The 21062-nt window shown below is 31.1% G+C and overlaps 1 protein-coding gene across 1 annotated transcript in view; it reads right to left on the bottom strand.

Annotated features, from left to right (window-relative positions):
* LOC129234099 (transcription elongation factor SPT6-like) overlaps positions 1-21062 on the bottom strand; it is a 95114-nt gene that overhangs the window by 16607 nt on the left and 57445 nt on the right. Inside the window, 6 exon segments of the mRNA XM_054867991.1 lie at positions 6280-6368; positions 6774-6880; positions 8745-8765; positions 8767-8886; positions 11063-11211; positions 13556-13745. Of these exon segments, the coding sequence (XP_054723966.1) occupies positions 6280-6368; positions 6774-6880; positions 8745-8765; positions 8767-8886; positions 11063-11211; positions 13556-13745 (676 nt within the window).

Here is a 21062-nt window from a genome sequence, read left to right as displayed (position 1 = left end):
TTAGACAGTTATAAATGCAAAAGCGTATATTACAAATATATGATTTCCTTTTTTCCCTGCTGTTCGGTGCACTGGTTTGCGGTTTCTTTTCATTAGAAGTTATGAAAATATTTTGATAACTGATGATTTGGCGCGATCGCCAATTTGGGCAATAATCATCTGTTTTCCCATTTATCAGCTTTAGCTCTTGGTCTTTCGCTTCCTCATATTTGTCGACAATTAGGAAAATTGCAAAGACTCATCTCAAAATCTGTCAGGAGTTTCTTTATTGTTCGGGGGGATTATCATAACGTAGATCGTAAAATATGCAGAATTTGTGAAAATATTTCTCAACTGTTGAAAGTATTGCTGCCATTTTCGCTCCTCCTGTAAAATTTTGCATTTAATTGAGATCTAAAGTTTTTATAAAATTTTAAAGCCGGTAATTTTTGATTTTAAAGACTTAGCTCTAGATTTGCAAATTTAATTATTTGATGGATCATTTTTCATTTTAGCGGAACTTAAAGTATTGTTTCAAGCCCCATTTTAGTTACAGATTAAATTGTTAATTTAAAACTTCAACAGCCTTGTTTTGGCAACGTTTGACAAGCCCAATTGTTTTGATTTATTTCGCAAAATATTTTGCAATCGCGCGGTGAAGTGATTACGCCATGATGCTCATAAAAAATAGTGTAGTTTTTTGCTATTTTAATGTAGTTTTTTGACTTTTTAGATTTTTCCCTTTACATATGCATGAAAATCTATCTTTATGCCAAATTTAAAGTATGTGAGACACTTCGAAGTTCGTAAACATTTTGATGAGTGAGTGAGTCAGTCAGTGTAAAATATGACACTTTTCAGATAGTAATAATTACATAACTATAAGAGGTACATTCATGAAATTTAGGATTATAGGTCTGCTAGGCAACTCTATTAGACATACAAAATTTCAAGCACATAGATTTAATAGTATTTGAGAAATGAGGGAGTCAAAAGTAGCCTGAAATGGTTCGTGTAAGATACACACTGGCAAATGTGTCGCCTGATTTCCGAACTTGGCTGACATACTACCGTGTGTCTAAATTATGGCTTAAATATGAGAATAGAATAAGACGAGATCATATTTTTATGCATTACAAGCTTATTTTTCACACAGAGGTATCTCTTATATTTGAGCTTGTTTCTGGACCAAATGTTCTTAAGAAAAAATTGTGCACCGAAATACTCATTTCAAAATACTTCATTTTTAATAGTTTATGAAAAGAATCTGCTCTTGATTTCTTTCTTCTTACTTTGGCCGATCGTTCCTAGCCACTTCGCGAATTGGCCGGCCAAAGCCCGAAATCAAGAAAATTTCGGGCTTTGGCTGGTAAGTTTTCAGCAATGCCGGCCAGTTCGCAAATTGGCTGGCCAATTCGCGAACTGGCCAATTTCGGGCTTTGGCCGTAACATATACATATATATACACATATTTATTTATTTACCGATCACTTTAACATCGTTTAGGATTTTCTCTGAAAGGTACTTTCAAGATTTGTCACATGGCTAACTCGAACCTACGCCCACTGGATCGTGAAGCCAGAACGTTCAGGTTGAGCCACCGTGGCTACGAATATTCTGCAGCGTTCCAAGCATTTTATAATATAAATCCCGTTTTTATAACATTTTTTATTGCTGCTCTACTCCTATTAGTCATAGCGTGATGTTGTATAGCCTATAGCCTTCCTCAACGAATGGACTATTCAACACAAAAAGAATTTTTCAATTCAAACCAGTAGTTCCTGAGATTAGCACGTTCAAATAAACAAACTCTACTGGTTATACTATTAGTATAGATTTTACACAATATCATTTTTTTAAATTCTCTTGCATATTAAATTTTGTATGGGTATGTTTTTTTTATAAATCATAATGTGTTCACGAAGCTTTGTATTTATTGATATATGTACTATTATTATTATTACAGGGGTCTGTCCAGGATTTTTCCCAGGGTCCATTTTTTGTGAAAAATCAATTATTTTTGTGAAAAAACAAATTTTGCAAAAAAAAAAAACGAAATTTTTGAATTCTGAGATGGCGCAAACTGCATCATTGACACTTAAAGTTGAGTGTTTTCCCTCTTTTCTGTTGAGAATATCATTCTTGCGTGTTTTTCGAGTATTGGGGTATGGGAGGGTGGCATCGCTCTCTGGGAGATGGGCACCCCTCAAGTATCAATATTTATTTACTATTCAACATTATGTTACATTTTTCTGGAAACGTTATATGTATAGTATTTAAAATCATTGTAACAAAGAAATTCAAGCAGAGGTTTAGCATTTAACTTTTTGAACCAAGACATTGTTAAAGAGCACAGAATTTAGTTTAGAACTTATAAACTCTGTGATTTTTACAAAAATAAAAAATATTTTATTTGTTTACCTCTTAACAAAGTGTACTAAACATCGAAAATTCGAAAAATCAGATTCCCATAGCGGATGCAAAGAGATTGTAATCCTCAAGTGAAAATACCAAAAGTATAAAAACAGCTCGTAAAATAAATATTTTTGACAAAATTATTTTAGAATTGCATTTTAGAGTCCTATGATAAACATATCATTAATGTCTGGACACAGTTGAATAAAAAAGAAAAGAAAAAGAAAAAAAGAAAAATAAATAAATAAATAAAATAAAAAATGAACCTTTGATTCTGCATTTAAACTTTTGACTTATAAAAGAAAATGGAATTCCGCTTTAAAAACTTAAAATAAGCGTTGTTATAAAAATAAAGAGACTTCATTTATTTGCATCCTAATAAGGCGAAGTTAGCTTGAAAAAAGAATAAAATATGATTCTCATATCGAGTGCAAAAAGATTGTGCTTTTCAAAATGTAGACATATAAAGATAAAAACGAGAAATAAAAGAGTTTATTTAAAATTAATTATCCTTTTTAGCATCGAAAAATCAAACCCATATAACTTTCTACCAAAATAACAATTAAACATCGCCCCACCAGATGCTAAGTGGTGATAAACAGTTAAACATCGCTCCCACCAGACGCTAAGTGGCGTTAAGTTTAAAAATAGTAACCCTATCTGAAGCGATCACATTTTCCCCCCATCCCTACTATCCTTTGCAGTTCTAAGTTCATTTTGCTGTATATTATTGTTTATTAAATCATGAGCAGGGAGAAAAGTGCTTACACGACTGGACTGACTGAAGGTTGACGCTTTTTCAGAGAAGTTTACAACACCGCTGCATAAAACAAACAAGCAAAATTATAAACCCAAACTCACTTTCAGCTGTCAATTTCTTTCAAAGAAACCAACAACAAGCATTATATTTATTTGGTCTTAGTTGTTATTTATCGCTTGCAGGAGCATCACAAGAGTGCCGATTTTTTTTTCTTTTGAAAAATTAGCAGATTTTGTATAAGTTGATCCCTCTAATTTAACTTTAAAAAAGGTTCCAAACATTATCTCGTTATTTTGATTTGAGATTTGCTCTTCCAAAAACAATTTGTGAAAGATCCGTTTTTGTTTATCAGAATTTTGTGAAGGGTCTATCGTGGTTGGTCGGGATTTTGTGAAAGGTCCATTTTGGTTGATCGGATTTTTGTGAAGGGTCCGTTAACGGACCCAAATTTCCTCTGGCCAGACCCCTGTATTATTATTATTTTCAAACGATGATATTTTCAAACTTAAATTATAACTTTTTAGATACACGGCACCCTTTGATTAATTGTTAGTGAAACGGTTTTGAATACGTTTAACTTCACAAACAAAAATTATGACGACTGCATAGCCTATACATAAAAGTTGACCATGCAAAACATAAAATATATACGAAAGCATAAATGAAATGATAATATCTTGAATTATTTTGTTTAATGTACGCATTACTCATACAAAACGAAATATTCCTTTTCTCCTTTTCTTTTTAAGATTTTAATTATTGTCTTAAAATAACTCCAATGTTTTAAATGCACTTTCTTTTATGAGATTTTAAAAATGGAAGTAAAATATTTGGTTTCTTTTCAATAATCATTGAAAATGATGCCTTAATTAGTAAATAATCCAATGAAACTAACTAAAATGTATCAAAGTATGTTTTAAAAAAAAGGAAAAAAATCCGACTTGATTTCAAGCAAGGTTTTCTTTTTTTTTTCTAGTGAAGTGTATATCACATGTTTCAAATTATAGCAGTGTTAAAGCTTGCTTTGAAATTCCTTTCAGATTCAAGCTGTTTTGTTGTAAGAAAATGATGTGAAAGGGTTGACCACACAAGAAACCCTGATTTTCTGACAACTCTTTGAATGGAACTAACTTGCTCAGATGTTTGCGAAAAGCGCTCCTTAGGGAATAGACCTCCCAGGGTGCTTCTGTCATTCCTCTCTCAGCTGGGGGCTTTTAGTTATATGCACAGAAATATCCTTTAGGGAAATAGGGGATTAGCCGCAAGTTTTGATCTTTTGTAATCATTTATCTTTAAAATACGTCCCAAGCTTGAGCAACTGATATCTGAGCACTCAGAAAGGATTTAAAGTCACAGGAGTTACAATAAAAGAACCGGACAGTTTCTGTGGTTATTGATTGTTTTGAAGTGTCACAATGTATCAAAAGGCACTGAAGTTTTTTTTTATCCTCTTAGAAAATCATTCACACACTTAAAATATTTTTATCCATTCAATTCCCTTGCTCACAGGTTGAATCTATCAGTCAATTGTTTGAAGAATGTTTTGTTGAGGCAATTTGAAAGATAGATCATCTTACATTTAACAGTTTTGATTTTTTAGGTTTACAAAAAGAAAAATAATCGATATACTAAGAGGCAAAAATAAAATAAATCAATAAAATAATTAGTGTTATAAAAATTACTGCTTTATGTCTTATCATCTATTGTTTATTATTTTCCTGTTATACACTGTGTAAGTTTAATGAATATTTCAGTACTTAGTAGCAACCTTGATTGTATTGCACTATTTAATTCCGTGCCTAAAAACTAACAAAGCAAAGCGATTTTCGAAAGCAAGCTTAACAGCAAAAATAACGTTATAATCCCGATAGCAAAATGGGGAGAACAGTGCTATTACAATATAGCAGAAAGCAACTCCGTTCGTTATCTGCGACATGCGCGATAAGGGTTTTCGGGCTGATCATGGAATGGGTTAAACAAGGCTTTTACAATGATTTTCAACAATGGTTTTTACAATGATTTTCAACGATGGTTTTTACAATGATTTTCAACGATGGTTTTTACAATGAGTTTCAACAATGGCTTTTACAATGATTTAAAAAAAAAAAAAAATGGATAGGGACACCTTGATTACCTAGCGGTACAAAATAAACTTTTCGACCTATTCTCATATCTACCAAATACACATAAAGAATTTTATTAAATCGGTCAAACCATTTTGGAGGAGTTCAAACACTAACACTATGACAAGAGATTTTTATACATTAGATTTTACAAACGCAAAAAAACTTTAAACCCAAACTTGACAACTATAAACATTTGTGATGTTCTATAAACTCTTAAGACATAACGCAACTTGCATATAAATTCGAATTACTTTTAACTCATTGATGGTTTTGAATATCTTATCACACCCTAGTGAGCATGTTTCAAAAGCATTTTACACTTATTTTTCTGATAATAAATGTTTGTTGCCAAATGGCCAGAGGCACAGGGCAATAGTTAGGCACTGATAGAAGGAAAAGCACTTGATTTATATGACAAGTTACTCCAAAAAAAAAAAATTCATGGGGGAGAATTTCACATATCTTACTCTTGACCCAAGACCGTCAGAGAGTTAAGACAAAAATAATGACATGCACAAAATTAGCGACAGTAGTTCTTCCCTTTTATGATATGAGGAAAATTACATCACTTCTTAAAAATGCTCAAAATGAATACAAAAAGAGATTTATGTATACATATTCAAAATCAAATATAAACAAAACTAAAAACAAAAATTAAGAGACCAATATCTTGTCATTATTCCAAATTAAGCACTTTAAAAGGTAATTATAACAGGCTACTGAGATAAAGCACTTTCAAGGATTTGTGGGAACCCTGTTACTGCTATGTACAGTACTTTTTAGGGTTTAATTTTTTATTCTTTAGTATTTCAAATTCAAATTTTGGCATTCAATCATTTGATGCTACTTCCATTGCTGAAGAATTCCAGTTTTGTTATTTTCTTTCTTTAAATTTCCCAATATCAAAACGTAATTACCAACATAAGAGGAGATTAATCAGAAAGAAAAGAAGATCATAAATTAAAAGAGGTATAGGAGAGAAATTTTAAAATGTATAACCTTGTCTATTTTGCTTTTTTGCAACATCTTCAGCTGTTTTATGATCCTTATCTTCAGCTTCATGATCATAATACAAATCTTTTGGTGGCCTAAAACATAAGAAATATTTATTTTAAAGTTAACAATGTTCCCTCAAGCTTCAAAAATTCATTCATAATTCACATTCTATCTTTGCATTTTAAATTATTTTTTAAAGCAAAAATAATATATTTATGTTGATCACATTTTCCCACAAGCAACCTTATTTCTTTATATTTCTTAGCACCTAATAAATCAATGCCTTTTGAAAATACACAGGGAGTACACATAATGGAAAACTGGTAGTATACGCTCAGAAAAATTGATGGGAACATAACTGGTTAACATCAACAGGGCTTATATCCACTTCTGGTTATAAAAATTAAGACCATGATTTGCTCAAAAAATGAAAAATAATCAAAAATGCTTTGTGCTAAAATATGAGTAAAATTCTTAAAAAAAGAAAAAAGTATTACCTCCATTCATTATTTTTATCGATTAAATCTGAAGAACGGCAAGTTAGATCAACAGCAAATCTTTCTATGTCAATTTTAGTTATTCTTGCATGAAGAGTCATTCCTTGCTGTGAACATAACATAAAACAATATAATTAAAAAATGAAACTCAACTTAGTTTAAAAGAAAACAATTTAATACAAAACATGTGAAGAATTCATGATTTTTTCAATTTAAAAAAGCAAAACTTTATAGAATTAATTTCAAAGCCATAAAAAGAAAAAAAAAGTTGTGGAATAAACTTACAAGAGCAAAATGTGTTCATCAAAACAAGTTCAAAAATTTAAGGTCATACCTCTAACTTTGACAGAAGTAGTAAGCGACTGATAGCAGCGATTCTTAACCGGTGGTCCGGCACCAGTCCGCAGAATAATTTGACCAGTCCTTAAAAGGTTTTGCTTATTCACAATAACAAAAAAAGAAAAGAAAACTTACTCGGCGGGGGGGGGGGGGGAGAAAGAAAGGGGGGGAAAAGACAATCCTATACGGCATTTTTTGCGTGATTTTAGAGATTAATTTTCAAAATTGTTTATGATTTTTCTCAATTGCTTATCTAGCTATTACAATATTCATATATTATTCAAATGCTTATTTAGCAATTACAAAAATTAGCATTCTAATATCTTCATATTTAAATGTTTTATGATAATATGTATATTTGTTTTTTATTTTGGAAAAAAAAAACCTTCACTAACACGCTAATTTTTTTTCAAATTTTCTGCGAGTTGAAAGTTTATTTATTTTCGAAAAAGAAAAAAAAAACATAGTTAGAAAAAAGAGAAAAATTGTGGTGGGGGAGGGGACTTTACAGGTCCAATCTTTCTCTTTTCATAAATTTTTGAGCGATCTTTTTATATAAAAAAGAAAAGAAAGAAAAAAATCACACCAGACCGGGAAGTTTTTTAAAAAGGTTTTGTTGGTCCTCGAGTCGGAAAAGGTTGGGAAACATTGGGGTATAGAGCATTTTATGTACCAGAAAATTTGTTTAAAAGCTAATAACTATTATAAACAATATAAGTTTATAAGCTAATAAATAATTAGTTCCACTAAATACGTAAAAGGTACATTCTGAATGTGTGCAAAATTTTTAAATAAGAGAAAAATGCTTCTTTTATTTTATTCTTTATGACGTTATTCAGAACAATATGTGGTTTACTTGGTATATTGCTCATTTTCAAGGTTTCCTAAAAATACATGCACAACATGGTTAATGATAAGAATTGCATCAAATATCTCCCTAAGCTTTTTACCTCCCTATCAAACTTTAAAAGGCAATTGCCAATCGCTTAAAAGAGCCATTCAAGTCCTAAACCCTGGGCTATCAACAGATTTTTAGTTTGCCTTAGTGAGAAAAGGAACCTTAATTCCAAAAAAAAGAGATAAAAAAAGGACCCATATCTTCACTTTTAAAGGTTAAAACTAAGGATGCACCAATTAATTAGCAGTAATTGATAATCAGATACTTTTCTGATCATTCAATAATTGACCATTTTTTTACTGATTAATGGGCAGAAAAATCATTTTTTAATTAAAATTACTTTCGCCTAAAACAAGAAAATATACTGATTGAACCATTCCATTGAACCACTTACCATTCATTTTGAACTCTAGCTGTCATATTCCCATTTGATTGAAATCTACAATTAACTGTGGTAGAGGTGTAATCAACATATTCATTTTTATTTTTAGAAAATGAAAATGCAAATGGATAAAAAAGGATTACAGGGGAAATTCAATATGAAACTAAAATTTCAAGAAAAGGGGGGGGGCATAGTGGCATAGTTTGAAAACCGGATTTTTAGGGACTTGATATTAAAAAAGGATTTTTTAGGGAAAAAAGGGACCTCTTTTACAGGCATGTACAGTTTTCAAATAAAAGACGATATATAATTATGTGAAAGGTTTAAGCAGCAAAAACAATAAATTTTCTACCTGTACTCTATCTTCTGGATTTTACTACATGCTTATCACTTATGAATTTCGTAGGAATAAAGCCAGAAATTCCATTGTCCATTCTGACTCGTACACCCATTGCTTGTCCAGGACAGCTAGCATCATCAAAATGACTCCAAACCTAAAAAAAAATCCAAATTTGTGCAAAACAAGTAGGGTAATACCCCCAGTAATTGGCAGGTCACCAGTAATTGGCACTTACAACAAAAATGTCCTAAAATAAGATATATATCCAATCTTTTAAAAGTAGAAGGCTATATACCAACTGAATGTACATTTACTTTAAGTATTATAACTTTAATTCATGTTATTAAATGGTAGCAATGCATAGGAAAGAGAAACAATTATGGTTTGTGTCAAATCAGACATTTTTGTTGCAAAAGCTTCTTCTCTGGCTTAAGGGAAGCATTCACATCAATTCATTAAAATCTGACTTAAAACATTATTTTAAATTTTGGCTGTAAAAAGTTATTTAGTTGAAAGGTGTTACTTTAAGTGGGTAGAAGGAAATTTTTGGATTTTTGAAGTAATGATGGATGCCATTTAGTGGTGCTTCAGTTTTGCTAGTTTCCAGTAATTGGCACATGTGCCGATAGTCACTAATGTGCTCTGCAATGTGTCACTAGTTTGATTTCTGATACTTTTGCAACAACAATCTTGTATAGGTTGCACTATTCATTTGAAATTTGAATTCTACAGAATCTACTGTTAAAATTTAAGAGAAACGATTAAAAAAAAAGAAACATGTTTGGCCATCACAGTCAGATATTGCGACTCTAGAGAATTGTTTCATTTTTTATGTTATTTTAGAATCATGGGTAATGTTTCTTTTCCTGTGGATACATCTATAATTTGTAAAATCAAAGCTGCCTACTGACTGATGAAACAGCAATAATCTCGATATTTTGTTCCATGTAACACTCCAAATTTATTTTTATTTCTCTGAAATACTTTTTCAACATCGAGATGTGAGGTATAACATTAATTTATGTAAAACTACCTGCATTAAATTAACATTAATTATGTTTCTCATGATGATGAAATTTGTATGTAAGCTAAAATTAAAAAATAAAGTGATTTTCCAGTTCTATAAATATGTGCCAATCACTGTATCACGAGGTGTCATACACTGGTGTATCAGGTGCCAATTACTGGTGGTTTTCATAACTTTTTATACATATATTTTTATAAAAATATTGATTCGAATATTTTTGCTTTTAGTGAACTCAATAGATGCACAGATGTTCATTCTTTGATTGAAAATTATTTTAGCGAATTTTTTTTTTCAAGTAATGAAAACAGAGGTAAGTGTAAGGACAAACTCTTAAAGTGCCAATTACTGGGGTCGTTACTCTACATGCATATATATAAGATTTTACAAGGTTTATAAGTAAAAAGTGTGGAGATAAAAATCAAAGATTTTCATGAATCTTTCAACGAACAGTCAAAACTTTATTGAGTTTTACAAACATTACATCTGATAAACACATATCAAGAGAGGAATCAACGATTAATGCAAGAATCAACATATTTCTACTGTGTAAAAACTCGAAAATAATAAGAAATTTCATAAGCCAAAAGCAGATGCTAAAAGATAGCTGAAATTATAGAAAAAAGCAAGCATTACGCTTGACATGTAGCAGGAGAAGACTATTTCTGTAAAAATTATGTGTTAACAATGCTCCTCTCCAATAAAAGGTAAGAATTTTGAGAGGCTGCATTCATTATAAAGTGAACTAGAATAAATACAAATGTTTTTCACGCTAGGCGGAAACTGAGGCATAAAACTGCATTGAACAAAAATTTTCATTTCCCAAATAAGCTATAAGCATTATAACTTAAACCTAACTACGTGTATGAGTTAGAAATCTGCACAATAATATGTCTGATGCTATTTATTTCATTAAAAACTTCCGACTGACCACAGGTATTACAATATTGAATTATAAGATCAGAATGCCCAAATCAAAGTCAAAGATGAATTTTATGGAAACTAATCAATTCAGAAAACAATAAAACTTATAATTTAAAAAAAAACTCTCTATGAACAGAGCAGTGATTTTTATTTTTCCATAATGTTCATCAGTTATAATGATACAGACTTAAGAATTTTTCCACACTCCAAAAATCACTCATAGAATGTCAAATTCTATTTTAAATAATTTTTTTCTTGTGCAAATTTCACTTAAGAAAAAATTTACTGTAATTTACATCCAACCTCAGTTGTTTCATGGTAAAAGGATACAATATATAAATAAAGCACACGTTTTTAAAATAACAGTACTAAGTTGACTTACATCACTTAGCTCTGGAAAATTATTTTTCAAACAGAATGGACATTGCCAAAGCCCAGTTTCATCATTTCTAATAGGATTTGCATTCTCTAATTGGTCATTTTTAGGCTTTCTTCTGGCAAAATTTTGAACTCTAACAAGAACCAGCTTTCCTAAAAAAAAAAAAAGCAGAAGAAAAATTTTAGGAAATTATTTATTTTTTCCAAGACTTCAATGTAAATACAGTAAAGCAATTGTTTATAAGTCTTTCAGGGCACAGATATAAAACAACATATGAATGAACAGACATACAATAAAAATTTTTAATGAACATGTTTACAAATTTAGTCCAGCTAATACAAATTTATGAAAAGTAATGCTGTTTCAAAGAAAACTGTCAACAGTCTTTCCAAGCTCCTACTGAGCAGGGTTTGTTGATTTAAATCAGCTTGATTAAAATCACGATTAAAATCATGATTTAAATCAAGTGATTTTTTTAACAAAATCATTAATTAAAACCAGTTGATTTTATTTTTATAAGTTAAATTTGCATTTTTAGAATGTATTGCTCTACATTTAACTTCACTGCATTACACTATCTTAACTTCAACAGGCAAAATTACATTGATCCCTCTTTCTGTGCGTCGCTTGTAACAGATTTTCACTCTCACAATATTGCTTTTACTCAAAATTAGTTTAGAACAAAATAAATATTTTCCATGACTAATATAGTTAAGAAAAGTAGTTGTTTAACCTATTATTTTATACTAAAACGTACATAATGATCCAAATCTTATCTTTAAGCAAAGCATAAAACAAAATCACATCTTTTCTAAGCATTATAACGCATTTATAAATATTGAATAGTTAGAGAACTTATCTTAATTTTAAAAGTAAGCCGAGTGGATTCATCTATTGTATGAAATATATTATATTTATACATTTTAAGTAATTATATCAGCAAGTTTTTGAACATTTAAAATGTATATAAATATCTGATTAAAATTTAAAAAATCAGATTTTTTTATTTAAAAAAAATTTAAAAAATCATGAACCCTGCTGTTGAGTCTCTAATCTTAGTCTTTTTTTTGGGGGGGGGGGGGGGATTCTACTTTTATTAATGCTCTACTGGCCTTTTTATTTCATTTCCGTTTTATTAATACATGTTTTACATTTATACATACATGTACATGTTTTTACACATAATATGTTTTACATTTAAAAGCAATCTAACATATTAATAACAGATTGACAAAACAGATGATTTCTCAGATATTTTTCTGATAGAATACATATTGTTCTTAGTAAAGAAAGTTGATAAAGTTTTTTCTTGTTGTGCGTAAGAATTTTTATTTGAGGTGTGTAAAATAATTAAGTTGTAACATTTGTAACAACTCTCATTATGGATCAGTTGGCCGTTGTATGTTTCATTTGCCAGATTTCGTTTCTATGTTCTATTGAGCCGAAATTTCAGCTATTAAAAAAATTATAAGACTTGGTTTCAACACCACATGGTGCACATTGCTTTGATTCATGGTATTTCTAAGTCATGAACAACATAGTTTTGAAATTTACTACTTTATTTAAAAAACATGGTTTTGATACAACACGATACATATCCACATGATTTATAATATGTACATGATTAATTGGTTTAAAAAATGAGTTTAAAAATATTCATAAAAAAAGTTTTGTATAACACAGTTTCAATAATACACAGTACGAATTAACTGTGTTATACGAGAAATACCTGTATATGATTTCTTGTTTACTACATTCAAAAATTGCAATTAATCTTAATATCTAGAAATAGACAGATATGTCGCTCATTTGGAAAAAGAGTGCCACGATACGAAATTTTTAAATTTCATTTTTTTTTCGCTTAAAGGCCTTCAAAGGACGTAATCTTCTTTGGGAAAAGAGCGACTTTTTGTTCAAATATTAACAACTGGAGAGCACAGCAAACTTACTTTTCTTAATGCAAATTGCCTCAAGAATTCAACTTCAAATGCTTCGCCTGTAAAATTTCATTTTTTCATATTGTGGCACTTTTCTTCCAAATGAGCGATATGTAGACTGATAGACAAGGTCATTGTGTTCTTTAAATTAATAGCAGATATAGATTAAAAAATATAGAGATAGATAAATATAGAGATAGATGGTTACAGAGATAGACGTAGAAACAGAGATATATAGAGGTAGGAAAAAGCAGACATTGACAGATAAGAAAAGATAGATATAAATAGAGGAAGCTAATCTAGTGCAGCTTAATATATTGTATAGAATAAATAGATAATATAGATATTAGTTGAAATAATTTGATGCCACTGCCAAATTTACTTAAGCAGCTGCTGGAGGTAGCAAACTTGGCATAAAATAGTGAATCACACACACACACAAAAAAAAAAAAAAAGAAGAAGAAGAAGCAAGCTGCAGAATTTGGTGAACTATCTAGCTGCTGAAGGCGCATAGTTTAAAATAAGAGAAACTGACACTTAGTGTTAAGAGAAAACTTACCAATGTAAAATGTTTCTGGAATTTCCTTAGTCAACATGTTGAAAATTTCTTCAGCATTTGGTGACCTGTAAGGAGTTCTTAAGTCTTTGTACTTATGATTCAATTCAGCTCTTATATCATACAGTGTAATACTTTTATTTCCATAACCTTGTCTTTCAAGCTCTTCAGCAAATGCATCTAAATCTAAATCCTAAGAAAAGTTTCTTGCATTATTTCTCTAAACTTTACATAAATAAAAAAATTAGAAATAAGACATTAAATTTACAAATTTATCAAGACAGTCATTTTCAAATCAATCATTGCTCTGAAAATATTTAAAAAATTTACTTGGCAAAATTATTTAAAAAAACTTGACTCCAGCAAAAAAATATATTAAATCGTTTAAAAATTACATGCAGAATTGGATCTGAGTGGACCACGGGAAGCTTTGGGCCGGACTCAACAATTTTAATACTATTAATATTTTTCCTTTTAACTTGTGACCAACAAATAGCACCTCGTCTTACAAATCCTATAATTTAAAAAAAAAAAAAAATGGCACAGTAATATTGAACAAATTTTACTTCAGAATTAAATTTTACTGTTATTTTTGCAGTGCTCAGTAGGGTGGAGTGAAAAAAATGAATTCTTGATTTTCGGAAACAGGTACCTTTCAATTACTGTGTATGAGGCTTGGTAACAAATCTGTAAAATATTTCATTTTTACGACGTCATCTTGAGTCTGCGCATTTGACTTTAAATTTTGAAATTTTTGATTCTTTTAGATTTTTCAAGGATTAGAAATGAAAAAAATTATGACGGGTGGTTATTAAATGGCATAACAAGGCCTAAAATATACCAAGAATTTTTTTAAACCATTTCAGATTATAGTTTCAGTCAGCGCATTACGCCCAAAGTTTATCAAGTCTGTCGAAATGTCTGATATTTTCAACATATTGGACTGACATGGAGTTGTCAACAAGCAGACAAGCGTGGAATCCTGTAATACACAAACCCTATAGTAGGGGAGATAGCGACCGAAATTTTACGACAATATATATAAGGCCAGAATTTTTTTAAATATTAGATTAGTTTACTTAAAAGAAGAAAACGCGAGTCTACCAAAAAGTTATCGTTGCAATAATTAATAAAAAATTTTGCAATATGTTGCAAAAACTTGTGAAATTGTCTTATATATATAAGGCTGAAACTCGGTAATATTATTGATTACGTATAAACATAACGAAAAATATATGTCTACCACGTCCGAAGCGTTGCCGTGCCGTGTCTACCACCCACGCAAGGTGCGAAAAAATCAGTCAATTTTGACTTAAATATATAAGCCTAAAATTTTTTTTAGTAACTGTTTACAATGTATAAAATATAAAAACAAAAGTCTACCAGTTGTGTTATGTTGCAAAGGCATGATAGACGTCACGGAATGTCGACCTCGTACCTCTATGTGCCGTTTATCGGGCCGCTAGCGCTCGCTCGAAAAAGTTTGCTTGTCATCGCGAAATTTCAATAATAAAGCTGATTTATTTTTTATTAAATAGTTTAAATCCTGTTTTTATTAAAATTTTTAGTCTACCGTGACTAAGAGGTTGCTTAGTCTTTAGTAGACGTTGCTTAAATTATTAAGTAGTTGGAAAAGTATGATTATTTTATCTTTTCATTCTTTATAAATGGAAATTTTTCAATTATTATTTTTTTTCATGATTACAATTTTCTATCATATTTAAATTGATATTCATACTTTTGTTACATTATTCATATATATATATATATATATATATATATATTTTAACTTCTTCAAAAGTATTTTGAATCATCACCTTTTCAAATACATTTCGTAAATGGGGAAGTAAAGCTGTTTATTCATCTACTGCGAAGAAAGGAGAAGGGAAGGACACGCCTTTAATAACCTTGGGTCTGGGGCCTGGGCCTGAGTAAGCCCCCTATAGTGGAGGAGCCGACGCATCCGCCATTTTGGAGCAAACTTGATCCAGTGCTTCGCGGCGATAGCATTGCTGCTGATGTTTATATTTCTTTAGCATATGTTAAATTGGGTCAACAGATAATAGCCATCTGCAGAACTGAAAAATCTGTCTTACTGCATTTACTGGAAAATAACAGATTTTTTAAAAAATAATAAGCACTATTCATAATGCACTCAAAAGTACAAAATAACTTTTCTGGGTCAGAAAGGACAATTTAAGAATTCCTGTAGTTTTCAAAAATTTCCAAGAAAATGACACCACAAACGAAGAAAAGTGCGGTTCTAGTCATGTAGAGAGTGTTTTACCATTATCTAGCTTTCAATCATAAATTTGAGTTTTGGAACACGCATTTTTTTTTCCTTAATGGGAAAGTTTGGTTTAAAATGACTTGAGCGCACTTTTCTTCGTTTGTGAAATCTTTTTCTTCAAAGAATTTAAAACTACAGGAACACTTAAATTGTCCTTTCTGACCCAGAAAAGTTATTTTGTCCTTTTGAGTGCATTATGAAAAGTGCTTGTTATTTTTTTTAATCTGTTATTTTAAACTTTTTCGTTTTCAAACAAAATTTTACTTTAGAATTTGATTTTTTAGCGTTACGTTGTACCTTAAGGTTAAACAAATCATTTAATAAAATTCTGAAGTCTGTAAGTGGTCTAGTTGCTGAGTATACGCAAAAGAATGGTTCACAATATATAAGTAACTTGGGATAAAGACTATAATACGTCTTTTTACTTAGCCCCGTTATCGATTATTGGCATAGATGCATAGATGAGGATAAAAACCCTAAGAAAGCAACGTCAGTGAATAAATTTCATTCTTGCTCCAGAGAGGACTTGATTCAAAATTTTCATTATGATTACTATTAACATTACATTTGCAAGGCAACAAAATTTGTAACAAAGGATTTTATATTTAAACATTTAATGGGGAAATTACATCAAATTTGCTATTTTCCATCCTAACCGAAATAATGATGTTACTTCAGAATTTTAAATTTTCAGCCTTAAGTTGTACCTTAAGATTAAGCAAATCATTTAGTAAAATCCAGAAGTCTCTTAGTGATCTAGTTGCTGAAATATAATCAAAAGTACGCCTCAGATTACTCCATGACAATCAGGCCAAGTGTAATAAAAGTGCTTAAAAAACATCAATTCTGAACAACCAAAATTTCTCATCTATGATGGATTCTTTTTATTATATCTAATGAAAGAAATTCCATCATCTAATGATATTGAGAAAACTATTTAGTATGTTCAGCAGTATTCGTAGTAATTGTTTTCGACACGTACCCCGTTTCCTATCATAAAAGATAACGAACATATCGTCGCCTCAGAGCAACAGTAAGATATCTAATCCCAGAAATAACACTAAGATATCTTACTGTTGTTCTGCGGCGACGATATATTAAGCGGAACTCACAGAGGTCTAAAAATTCAGATAGGAGACTCTGCAACACGTCCCTCTGACTTTTTGAATCAATTAAAAAATATTACTTTTAAAGAAGATTTGCTAGAATATTTACTAACAAACTGGGAACGAGATAACAAAGCGATTTATTTTGAAGATAAATTTGTGTATATTAACTACAAACAGTGTTATAGATTTGAAACCATCAACAGAAAAGTTGTAAAAATAGTCGATCATACTCAATCGTGCCCCAAACCGCGAAAAATCCGACACAAAAATGATTTACCATCTTTGTAATTTTTGAAGAGCTGCAGCCTCCATATGACTTCCACCTACGATGTTCAGGTACTGATGTATTAGTTATAATATTGGCTAACATGAAGTTTTTGAATTCTTAAATAAAGGTCTGGATGGAAGTTGGCGTTGGAAAATCATTAAGAGGTATCAATGTCTCTGAACTTTACAAGAATTTAGGAGAAACCGTTTGTTCCGCCTTGGTTGCTTTACACGCAATGACCGGTTGTGATCAAAATCCGGCTTTTTTCCGAAAAGGAAAAGTTCGACCTTACGTTCTACTTACAAAGTCGGAAGAATACACAGGAGCGTTAACAAATTTGAGTAAGCCATCGCACAATGTAAAATGCATGTCGCAAATTCGAATACAACTCGAAATTTCGGAAGAGTTGTGCGCCGAATGTACAGACAAAATAAAATGGAAAGAATTAATGATGCAAGAACCATGACGTTTTTAGAAGAGTATAAAAATTTTGAAAAAAGATAAAGTAATTCTCGAAAACGTGAAGAGTTTTGATCCGTCATCCTTAACCCTATGTTGGTCTGAACTTCGTGAACATTTCCTCAGAACAGCTTGCATTTCGCATTTTTGGACAAATTTTCATTTAAAAATCTGACAAGCTTTTCACCTCTTGATTGTGGGTGGAAAATTGAGGACAACTGAAAAGTTTTTAAATGGTTTACTGAAAACAATTACCGCAAGCAATAAAAGATGTTACATTCGAAGCATAGCCTTCTGCCTCCCCACGTCGAATTTTCGAAACATCGCTTCGAGGTGCACTCTCCCATGCTACGAACTAACTTTGTGCCAAATTTCATGAAAATCGGCCGAACGGTCTAGGCACTATGCGCGCCACAGAGATCCAGACATCCTACAGACATCCTCCGCACATCCAGACAGAGAGACTTTCAGCTTTATTATTAGTAAAGATTAATTAATATGTAAAGAACTGTTTATTTGATCATTTTAAATTATTTATTATGTAAGATCGATGCAAAAAATTTTATTTCATAAGTACTTGATCATAAAAAATAAATAAATAAAAGAGGCATAATTTAAAAGGTCAAGACATTATTAATGAAAAATGAACTTCACTATAATTTTGTACATAATTTTAATTTTAATAAAATATTTTTTAATTTCGTTTCAATGTTAAATTTTTTTTTTAATATGCTTAAATCATTCATACTTTTCCAACTACTTTATAATTTAAGCAACGTCTACCAAAGACTAAGCAACCTCTTAGTCACGGTAGACTAAAAATTTTAATAAAAACAGGATTTAAACTATTTATTAAAAAATAAATCAGCTTTATTTATTGAAATTTCGCGACGACAAGCAAACTTTTTCAAGCGAGCGCTAGCGGCCCGATAAACGGCACATAGAGGTACGAGGTCGACATTCCGTGACGTCTATCATGCCTTTGCAACATAACACAACTGGTAGACTTTTGTTTTTATATTTTATACATTGTAAACAGTTACTAAAAAAAATTTTAGGCTTATATATTTAAGTCAAAATTGACTGATTTTTTCGCACCTTGCGTGGGTGGTAGACACGGCACGGCAACGCTTCGGACGCGGTAGACATATATTTTTCGTTATGTTTATACGTAATCAATAATATTACCGAGTTTCAGCCTTATATATATAAGACAATTTCACAAGTTTTTGCAACATATTGCAAAATTTTTTAATTATTATTGCAACGATAACTTTTTGGTAGACTCGCGTTTTCTTCTTTTAAGTAAACTAATCTAATATTTAAAAAAATTCTGGCCTTATATAAATAATGTATTAAAAACTGTCGCTATCTCCCCTACTACTATACATTGATGGAACATTTGATGACACCCTGCATTTAAACAAGACAGAAGATGGCAAAATGCACAAAACAGCTATTAAAGAAAGGACATTTCTCTAATAGAGAGGGCTGAATCATGGTTTATTGATTACACAGTAGTTGTCAGGAAAAGTCATTGATATTTAAAATTCTACATTAGCGAACTTTTCAGAAAACAATCTCACAATATCTGAAACTGTATGCATTGGTTCTGATGGATGCAATACAAACATAGGAAAATACAAAGGTGTAATTAGGAAACTGGAAGATAAACTTGGTAGACCTCTGCAGTGGGTTTTTTGTCAATTGCATTCAATCGTACCTCCTTTGCGGCATTTGTGGAAAAGCTAGATGGACCTACTGTGAACAGAAAGGATATTCTGGTCCAGTTGGCATGCTTAACAGCATGCCTTACTTTGAAATCAGTTCAGCTTAAGCCCATAGAGTTTGTCATTGATTAGATCGATCATGACAGTAAAAAATGATTTGAGTACTGACCAACAATGTCTTCATGATATGTGCAAGGCAATTTGGACTAGCAAAACGTCCCAAGAATTAGAAAACAGAAGTTCAGGAAAGCTTTTCCACGCCAGATGGTTGACTACAGCTAACAGAATCTTAAGACTGTATGTAGCTTATACTAATCCAACTGAAACTTTAAAAGAGCTTGCTACTTTTATTGTAAAAGTGTATACTCCTGATGGTTGGTTCAGGATTAAGTGCAATCCAATAGTTACTAATGGAGCTATGAACTTGTAGGAGACAATAAAGAGTTGCACTTATCTATCTATAGGAAAAACCAGAAAATTGTATTCAAATCCAACCAAAACAATGCATAGTGAATAAAATATGACAACGTATATAAAGTACAAATTCAGAATGAAAAAAGGTTAAAAAACCAGCAAACAGCTGTTTCGGCACTCTAAAATACAAGTGCCATCATCAGTGCAATTAAAAACGAAGACAGGTTCAACCCGACTAAAACACAGTCGAGGCGAACATTGGAATGAGAGACGAGTTGTAAAAGATATGAGAGCAGTACCGGAAACGATGACGTCAAGGTTGCGTCAGAACTACAGATGACAGTTGCACTCAGGTGAAAACGTCACGGACAAAAAATAAATCAAATAACAGACTTCCAAACATTAGGAAAAGGTGGAGTGCTAGACAAATCATTGACGATTAAATTAGAATTTTTCCATATGTAATATGACTCCCAAAAATCTAAATCATGAATGGACGAACACTCGTGAATAACTTTGGCGGAAGAAAAAATAAAATTATGGCCACAAGACCAACAATGTTGAGCAATAGAGGAGCGTTTGAGATCCTGTTTTTTGACGTAATTTTCGTGTTCTTTTATCCGGAATTTGAGGGATCGTCGAGTCTGCCCAATGTAGGCCAATTTGCACTGGCAGGAAACACTATAAATGCCCCATTTGTCAAGGTTCTGAACAGGGTGTTTAAGCTGTGAAAATTTTAATTTATTAACAGGTGAAAAAGTGACGGAAAAATGAAACTTTTTTAAGATTTTGGCAATTTGTAGACTGATTTTAGGAAAAAAGGGTAAGACAACGGAACTCGAATAGTTCACAGGAGCAAGTGTTTGATTTTTGTTAGCTGAGCTACATAGCTTCTTATAAATGGTATCAATAATATCTGATGTGAATCCCCGATCAATCGCAATACTTCGTAGGTAATTCAGTTCTGATGAAAGTAGATTGGAATTTGAACAAATGGCTAAAGCACGGTAAATAAAAGATCTGAAAGCAGCCAATTTTTGTTTAGGAGTGTTACTCATTCACCGTTCAGTGTTACTTCATCACTTTAGGAGTGTTAGGAGAGTTAGGAGAGTTACTCATTTTTTTTTCCTAAAATCAGTCTACAAATTGCCAAAATCTTAAAAAAGCTTCATTTTTCCGTCACTTTTTCACCTGTTAATAAATTAAAATTTTCACAGCTTAAACACCCTGTTCAGAACCT

This window comes from Uloborus diversus, chromosome 1 (assembly GCF_026930045.1).
Source record: "Uloborus diversus isolate 005 chromosome 1, Udiv.v.3.1, whole genome shotgun sequence".
In the NCBI taxonomy this organism is placed as follows: domain Eukaryota; kingdom Metazoa; phylum Arthropoda; class Arachnida; order Araneae; family Uloboridae; genus Uloborus; species Uloborus diversus.
The sequence above is the reverse complement of the archived record's forward strand: the minus strand, read 5'-3'. Positions and strand labels throughout refer to the sequence as shown.